This window comes from Vicia villosa, linkage group LG1 (genome assembly GCF_029867415.1).
Source record: "Vicia villosa cultivar HV-30 ecotype Madison, WI linkage group LG1, Vvil1.0, whole genome shotgun sequence".
NCBI classification, from domain to species: domain Eukaryota; kingdom Viridiplantae; phylum Streptophyta; class Magnoliopsida; order Fabales; family Fabaceae; genus Vicia; species Vicia villosa.
In genome coordinates, this window is record NC_081180.1 from 203,713,808 (window position 1) to 203,722,120 (window position 8,313).

At 33.3% G+C, this 8,313-nt stretch overlaps 2 protein-coding genes across 2 annotated transcripts; both read left to right on the plus strand.

The window, feature by feature from the left end:
* Window positions 1–223: 223 nt before the first annotated feature.
* Window positions 224–2,932, plus strand: LOC131644816 (uncharacterized). Its single transcript, XM_058915408.1, has 9 exons — window positions 224–381; window positions 470–550; window positions 655–704; window positions 1,578–1,655; window positions 1,854–1,911; window positions 1,993–2,042; window positions 2,288–2,396; window positions 2,477–2,538; window positions 2,618–2,932. The coding sequence occupies exons 1-9, from the start codon at window positions 298–300 to the stop codon at window positions 2,658–2,660; spliced, it is 615 nt and encodes a 204-aa protein (XP_058771391.1). The 5' UTR covers window positions 224–297; the 3' UTR covers window positions 2,661–2,932.
* A 1,153-nt stretch (window positions 2,933–4,085) lies between these two features.
* Window positions 4,086–7,725, plus strand: LOC131644815 (serine hydroxymethyltransferase 3, chloroplastic-like). The gene is made up of 11 exons (XM_058915407.1): window positions 4,086–4,459; window positions 5,060–5,255; window positions 5,375–5,549; window positions 5,653–5,770; window positions 5,868–5,980; window positions 6,095–6,217; window positions 6,366–6,470; window positions 6,610–6,696; window positions 6,785–6,892; window positions 7,104–7,176; window positions 7,271–7,725. The coding sequence occupies exons 1-11, from the start codon at window positions 4,273–4,275 to the stop codon at window positions 7,543–7,545; spliced, it is 1,560 nt and encodes a 519-aa protein (XP_058771390.1). The 5' UTR covers window positions 4,086–4,272; the 3' UTR covers window positions 7,546–7,725.
* Window positions 7,726–8,313: the final 588 nt, after the last annotated feature.

The window sequence follows — 8,313 nt, forward strand, 5'->3', positions numbered from 1 at the left end:
TCGAAATTTCCGGTATCTCCCAAAAATTTAAAATGTCCGGTTGCTCCCGTAAATTTGAAAAAATATGATAATAAAAAATGGTAGGACATTTTGGTCTTTTCATATGTTTGGGGTTGTGCTTATGAAAAAAAAATATGTTTGGGGTTGACATGTCAAATTGGAGGGCGGCATCTAGATTTCTCTAAATCCTCCCATATAGGTAAAAGCCCAAATAAATTTGTAAGCCCAAACCGAAGAGCAAAGAATCAACAATATCGCTTGCTCTGTGCGCTTGGTTGAGCTGGGAGGTAATCGAAAATGGCGTGCTTACATGACCACAGTTGTGAAGATCATGATTGTTCATCTGATTGGTCTCTCTACAAACACATCGACCTCACCAAGGTAAAATCTCTCTCTCAAACCCTCGTTCCTTTTCTCTATTTTCTTCAATTTTTATCAACAAAATCACAATCCCAAATTCTCTTTTCAGGCATCTGCTTTGAATGAGGCAACTCCTGGCAGTGTTAAATCAGTTTTCAAAGCTTGGGAACACCGTTTGAACACTTCTGGGGTAATCATCTTTTTTATTAATTTTTCATGTTACCTTTGTTGCTAGATATGATTAATATGAATATTTAAGTTTTTTTGGTTGTTGTTATGGATTCAATTCATTAGGAACACTTGGAAAGCAATGAGGGTGATCCTGAGTTACTTGTATTCATCCCGTAAGTTACTTTTATTCATCTTTTAATTATTCTTTTATTGCATCACAATTTTGTTACCTATTTCTTGTGATGAAATTGGGAAATATTGTTGTATTTTTTAAAACACATGTGTAATATACAAAGCCGTCTCAAGTTTTTTGGACGCCCTGTAGAACTATAAGTTAACAATTGTTTAACTATGACAAAATAAATAGAGGTTTTACTTAACCATGATTTAACGGTGACAATTATTTCATGTGGCGCTATTTAGCCACTTTTCCACCATAACAAATTTTGGGTCTTGTGCGGTAGTCCGCCTTGCACGTCTTCAAAGACGGCTCTGGTAATATAGTTGCTTATCATAGTTGCATAATAATATAGCTATGTTTGCGAGTTTAGAATAGAGACACAAATAGAGAAATCTTTCACATTGTAGAGAATAATGAGTGAATGTTTATGATTAATATATTTTTAATTACTGAACTACATTACATGAGTATGTTATATTTTTGTTAGCAACAATACCTTTTCTTATGTTTTTTTCTTTAAGAAAGAACAATAACTTCAGCTTCTTTATGTTACAAGAACCAGAGATCAGCAGCTTTTACTGTAGTCCTTAACTGTATAGGTTTTCTTTGATGCTAATGAAATATTCTATTTAATAAGAAAAAATAAATCTGTGGGACTGGGAGTAGCTTTGTTTTTTCAATGTATTGGATAATGTTTCTTTTCATTGTAAAGCTTTTATTTATTTTGCTAAACTTGAGATTTGTATGATTAACATTCTGACAAAAACAGTAATCACAGTGATTGTCACATTCTCCATTTTTTTTTAATTTAAAACTATGCTCTTACAAATTCTTATATGGCTTGTTATGCTTCTTTGTGAAATAGATTTACTTCAGATGTCAAGCTTAAGAGCATATCCATTGTTGGTGGAGCTGATGGAACGAGTCCTTCCAAGATGAGAGCGTAAGTTGATATGATTTTGAAGAAGCTTTATTGTATTTGGTTGACTCTTTACGAGCAACTTTTTGTACTCATTTCATCTATTTTCCCAGTTTCTCCTATTTGGTCTGTAGATGCAATACTTGAATATTCAATTACAATAATTTATATTTATTTCAAATATTCTCCACACCCAAGACTGAGAACTTCAAATTGAATTAGGTTCATCAATCGAGATGGCATTGACTTTTCTGATGCACAGAGCATGCAAGCCATTCAGGTATATTTTCCTTCAAATTTTTCATGAATTGACAAAACGACACCACAACTTGTATAATACTGATTTTTTTTTTTTATATAGGAATGGGATTTAGCTGAGAATATGCAAGGAGTATTGGAATACCAGACAAGGTAATCATTATCGTTTACCAACTCTCATTAATGCAATAATTCATGTACGACATTCAATTGCTATGTTATATCTGACGTCCCTACACAGCTATCAACTGAGCTGACTTAACAGGACACTGCTATGTTATATGAATGTTTTATAATTACACACTATCACTAATAAGAGGCACCAGTGCTCTATATCATTGGACTTTTCTTGTGTCTCTGCCACCATGGGTTTTTAATGTATCTATCCATTTGATTAGGTATTCTAAATTTCAAAGTGTGGGAAATATTACATTGCACTTTCCTGATAATTTTGGAGGCGACACTACCAAAATACACTATATTGGTCTTAAAGGCGAAGCTACTCAGGTATTTTTTTTACCGTAAAATTCAGGGTTGTCTGTTGAATAGTTTAGTGCAAAGTATTAACTTTATTGTTTATTGTATAGTTAAAGAGGGATGTCGTAGCCACTATTGTTTACGAGCTTATGCCAAATCCTTCTGATCACAAGTAAGTATTTAACTTTTGAAATCATCACTTTGCCATCATATGTATTTATTTTCCTATTCCTTAACAAATTATTCTATAGGACACGTGCTGAAAGCGGCGGGGGTCTTTCACATGTCGAGTGAAAATATGTTCAATGACTTTATTGTCACTGGATAACTACCTTTCGAGCCGAAAAGAATACAGATGGATAGCTAAAATATATAACTGCAAAATGAAATAATTTGATCCTGGAGTTGATGTAAGTTACATAGGAAATTCTGTGGTTAGAGATACTTGTGGATGTAGATGATCAATATCAACGTCTGTTATGTTATGAGTTATGACAGTATAAATATCTTGTAGAACAATGGAAACACTAAGCATTATAAATTCGGTTTTCTATGTTGAAAGAATATGTCCTTTTGTCAAAAAGCAATGGAAAGGGTTAGATGCTATTTTTGTTGGTATGTAATTGTTGCAGAAGTTTGTCATTTGTTGATTTAGATGCAATGACTTTTCTTAAAGAAATGAATCTGATTCTGTTCTATGTGAGAGGTTAACCCGTTTGAAAGGGAAAAAATGCGATTTGTCTTTCCATTGCTTGGTTTGCTAAGAAAGAAAACTTGGGCGGCTATTTTGGACCCTTTTTATCTTTCATTTGATAGTTTAGATTTCAATTGGAATTTTTTTTGGAGAATTTGAAACTTGATTCTCATTGATTAACTATTCAATTAAACAACATTATATATAGTAGTCAAAATAAAAAAAATAAACAACATTATAGAGAGAGATGGTGATTCAAGGAATTTCAGAAGTTCGAACTTTTATCTTTCATCTGATGGCTTTACACATCTAGCTCACTAAATTTAATGGGATATTAATCTGATTATTAAATCAATAATTTTTATTGAAAAGTTAACTTCACAAATTTTTATAAAATTTTAAAATAATTTGATAAACAAACCCACACAAATAGGGGTGTTCAGTTAACTAAACCTTTTAAACCAAAGTACTTTGTACTTATAGTTTGAGAAACTAAATCTTTTCTAAAAAAAGTCACCGTAAACAGGTTTAATGAAATTAGCATCTAATAAAAATTTGGTTTAAGTTTTAAAAGTGTAGAATTAATTTTAAAATGATTTTGATATGTTTGATTCATGTAAAATTGAATTAACCCAAGAGCACTTGGGTGAGATGGCAAGGATCTCTTCCAGCTTAACCAGAGGTCCTGGGTTCGATCCCGGCCCTGGGCATGCAGCAGTGTTAAATCTCTTGAGGGAGAGCTTTGAATTATTTTGTCATCAAAATTAATTCTATTTAAAATTAAAATGTATAATTTTTGAATTTAATTATACATTTAAATTTATTTTTCAGCTGACTTCTAAACAAATTTGTTTAAATACACAATGAAGCGATTCAAACGTAATTATTTTAACCGAATAACAAAAAACAGAGTGAAAATAACAATAAGAGGTTTATTAGCACCTAATAATAAGATCTAAACTTATTCATCCCTTAATCACCAATCATTAGCAGGGAAAACGAACCAGATTTTACACCGGTTCACCATTTTTGGGTGGTTTGGTTATTTTATTAAACGGGTCGGATTTTCAAATACGGCAAACCGGTTCAGCCGTGTTCCCTATTTATACAACTCGCCGTTCTTCCAACTTCATTTCTTTGTCCGTTCTTTTCCTCGTCACCCTGTTCTTACTGCAACCCACACATTTACTTCCCAAAACCCTAATCCACAAGATGCCTGCGGCGTGTACCGGAGCTGCACTAATGGGTTCTCTTCAACAACAACCTCTCTGGAATAAGCTCCAGAATCAACTGTATCCCACTCATGGCTTTTTACCTCAGCTTAAATTCAACACTAATTTCAAACCATGCAAAGTTTCTCATGTTGAAGGACCTATTCTCACTGCCCCTCAAATTGGAGGTAACCCTAATTTTTCTAACAGAAGTTAAATAAATTTTAATTATTTTTATATGTGCTATAAATTGTTTTCATGAGTTATCTTTGAGAATTTATAAACATAAGTTCAATAAAGTTTATGAATAATGCTATAAGCTGTTTTAATAAGCTCTTCCATGTAGAGCTTGTAGAAATAAGTTGAAAGTAGCTTATGGACATGTTTCACAACCTCTCTCAAATAGTCTCACAACTGTTTATGGTGGTAGATAAACATAAAACAGAGTCGAATTTTTTCTTCATATTTTTCAAATGCTATAATGGATTACTTGTAGGAATAAGTTTAAAATAGATTATGATAAGTTGTTTGTATAAGTTCTTTCAAACCATCTCGCAAGTGTCTATGCCCCCGGAGATAAACTCGAATGAATTAATCAATCTCAACAGGCTCTAAATAAAACAATGTCAACAACAATATGTTACTTAAAGCACCTTTGGGATGTTTGATGTTAAGTATCATTATAAAGTTAAAAAATTTGTAACATTATGTATGCTGAAATTTAAGTTTATGTGCCTCAGTGGTTATCTTTTTTGGTCATGGAATTATATGCTTTAATAACTTATCAGGTGATGGGTCTAGTTTCCTGGACTATGGCTTGAGTGAAGCTGATCCTGAGGTTTCTACGATAATTGGCAAGGAAAAAGACCGTCAATTTAAAAGTCTTGAACTTATTGCTTCTGAAAATTTTACATCTAGAGCAGTCATGGAAGCAGTTGGTTCATGCCTCACAAACAAGTACTCAGAAGGTTTGCCGGGTAAAAGGTAAATTCTATCTACTTTTACTTTTTCTCTAAACAAGAAAGTTTTTTTTTTTTTTCTGTAAGAAGTACCTTTCTTTTGTCTTCTGTTATTTTGTTGATTGGATCCTGTTTACATGTAAGGTATTATGGTGGCAATGAGCATATTGATGAGCTTGAAATCCTATGTCAAGAAAGGGCACTTGCCGCATTTCATTTAGATGGTAACAAGTGGGGTGTAAATGTTCAACCATTATCTGGTTCCCCGGCTAATTTTGCAGTATACACTGCAATTCTTAAACCACATGATCGAATAATGGTTAGCTATTTTTCGCTCGTTTAAGTCTGGTGTTTCCAAATTCCAAAATGGGAATTCCATTCATTACGTTATTTTTCTAATATATTTAATGATATGTTGCTAGGGTTTGGATTTGTCTCATGGTGGGCATTTATCTCATGGATTCATGACTCCTAAAAGACGTGTATCAGCTACATCAGTTTATTTTGAATCCATGGCTTATCGACTCGATGAATCAACAGGTGCTTATATTTTGTCATTAAATTGCTTCAGATATATTGACTTATTTGTGGAATAACCTGGGATGATTTTTTTCTTCCCACTTTGGAATTGCAACAGGTCTTATTGATTATGACATGCTGGAGAAAACTGCTAGTATCTTCCGACCGAAGCTCATTATTGCTGGTGCTAGCGCTTATCCACGAGACATCGATTATCCCCGCTTTAGGAAAGTATGTTCTTTACTAGAGCATTTTATGGAATTATAATCCAGTTAACTTCTTCTCTACATCATGCAGTTTTTTTTCTTCGCAAAAAGCTAATTACATCTTTATATGCATCAAAAGATTGCAGATAGCATAGGTGCCTTTCTTATGATGGATATGGCTCACATAAGTGGACTTGTTGCTGCATCTGTACTTGCCGACCCCTTTGAGTTTTGCGATATTGTGACAACTACAACCCACAAGGTTTGTTTCAAGATATTTGTGTTCATGCACTCAAAATGAAAGAGAGAAAAGTATGCATTTTTGTGTGAAAACAATTCTATTTACGTTAAGCTGTGAGGTGAGTACTTTTCTTTGTAATAATACTTGCAACATTAATGACTTTCTCCAGTCTTTGAGAGGTCCTAGAGGTGGTATGATTTTCTTCAAGAAAGATCCTGTGCACGGTGTTGATCTCGAGACTGCCGTCAACAATGCTGTTTTTCCCGGTCTACAGGTTGGAATGTTCTCTAATTTGTATGGTTTTAACAATTCTAATTGAGAAATTACATGATCCTAATGCAACACTGGAGTCAGATGCATTTGCTTCTTTATCATCCTATTTTGTGATTTTAATATAGTTTAGAATTATTCAGGGGGGTCCACATAACCACACAATTGGAGGACTAGCAGTTTCCTTGAAATATGCACAGTCGCAAGATTTTAAGAATTACCAAAACCAGGTATATATCAATGTCCCTTTTCATCGTTGGTTAGAGTTTGACATAAAGAACTTCCTAACAATAACACTCCTAAACCATCATCCTGCAGGTGGTTGCCAATTGTAGAGCTCTTGCTAACCGATTAGTTGAACATGGATATAAACTTGTTTCTGGTGGTAGTGATAATCACCTTGTTCTTGTTGATCTGAGGCCATCGGTAAGTTTCTCCTGCTTTCTAGTATCAATATAATGATAATTCTCTCTTTTGTTTCCTCCTCCATCTGTTGTAAAAATAATGTAAGATTGTGAAATTTTCTCATAAAATCGCAATGCTGTGTAAATTATTGACATGATGTGATTTTTCTTATTGATCTATATTCTTTTGGTACCCTGACTGTATTTCATATTACCAACATCTCATTCTTTAGGGTATTGACGGTGCTCGGGTAGAGAAAATTCTTGACCTGGCCTTTATAACCCTCAACAAGAATTCAGTAGCTGGTAAGCCATATGCTCTGCATTTTGACATGACTTTTATGTAGAAATACGTTACATTCATAGGAATTGTGTTACTGACATGTGCTGATTACAAAAGGTGATAGAAGTGCCCAAGTTCCCGGCGGCATTCGCATCGGGTCACCTGCAATGACAACAAGAGGACTTGGTGAGAGAGAATTTGAACTCATTGCAGACTTAATTCACGAGGGTGTGCAAATAAGTCTTGAAGCCAAAAGTTTGGCCTCTGGAACCAAGGTTCAAGATTTCTTGAACTTTGTGGTAACTCCTGAATTTCCATTGAAAGATAAGGTATCAGATTTGCGAAGGAAGGTTGAAGCTCTTGCCACTAAGTATCCTATTCCGGGAGTCTAATCCTACTTAATGAGTGCCAAAAACTAGAACACTGCTGAAAATTTTGATACGATAATAATGTTTTTGTGCTGTTGTTAAGATTCCTGATATACTTTTTAGTTCTGGGTTTGTCTTAAAGCAAAGCTTATCATGGTGTTATTGTTGCATGTTGCTTTATAAAAGTGATGAAATTAGCATGTATTTCAACCTTTAGTGATTTAATTTGGTGAAATAAGTCAGCTCAATGTTTGAAACCAAAAACCATCAAATTTAACACATATATTGGTTACTCGGGAGTCTTCTATAGAGTTTTTGAAGGATTAACTGCCTAACTACTTATTAACAACCACCAACTATTTTTGAGGGGAGTTATAACTAACTAACTAATCAAGTAACTAATTTTACATTTCTGCAACTATGCAATCTAGAAAACACTTTTCAACTCTAGAAATATTCTGTTTCTCTTTAAGACCAAAGTATAATATATGACTGACAAAGTATGAGTGGCGGTTACTTTGCCTCTATCTCTCTCTCTTATTAAAATAATTTATCTTAGTGATTCATACATTTGTCAATTACACTAAAGTCACCAAAATTTGATATCAAATTGTAAAGTCACTTAATCCATTTCTATTATATCTATTCCTATTATATTCTATTAAGGTAAAATTCCCCAAACCTTGTATTTTTTCCAAAAATATCATGTTCAAATTAAAAATTGTAAATTTTAAAAAATATATACATTCGAATTTTATAATTTGAACAATGTTAAATATTAGAGAAGAAGAG

Bases quoted from the DNA above. Each gene is read 5' to 3' on its own strand.
- LOC131644816 (XM_058915408.1), top strand. From the start codon at position 298: ATGGCGTGCTTACATGACCACAGTTGTGAAGATCATGATTGTTCATCT. The intron at 1,656-1,853 runs GTAAGTTGATAT...AAATTGAATTAG, and splicing joins AGTCCTTCCAAGATGAGAGC to GTTCATCAATCGAGATGGCA. The intron at 2,397-2,476 runs GTATTTTTTTTA...TTTATTGTATAG, and splicing joins TTAAAGGCGAAGCTACTCAG to TTAAAGAGGGATGTCGTAGC.
- LOC131644815 (XM_058915407.1), top strand. From the start codon at position 4,273: ATGCCTGCGGCGTGTACCGGAGCTGCACTAATGGGTTCTCTTCAACAA. The intron at 4,460-5,059 runs GTAACCCTAATT...ATAACTTATCAG, and splicing joins CACTGCCCCTCAAATTGGAG to GTGATGGGTCTAGTTTCCTG. The intron at 5,981-6,094 runs GTATGTTCTTTA...ATGCATCAAAAG, and splicing joins ATTATCCCCGCTTTAGGAAA to ATTGCAGATAGCATAGGTGC.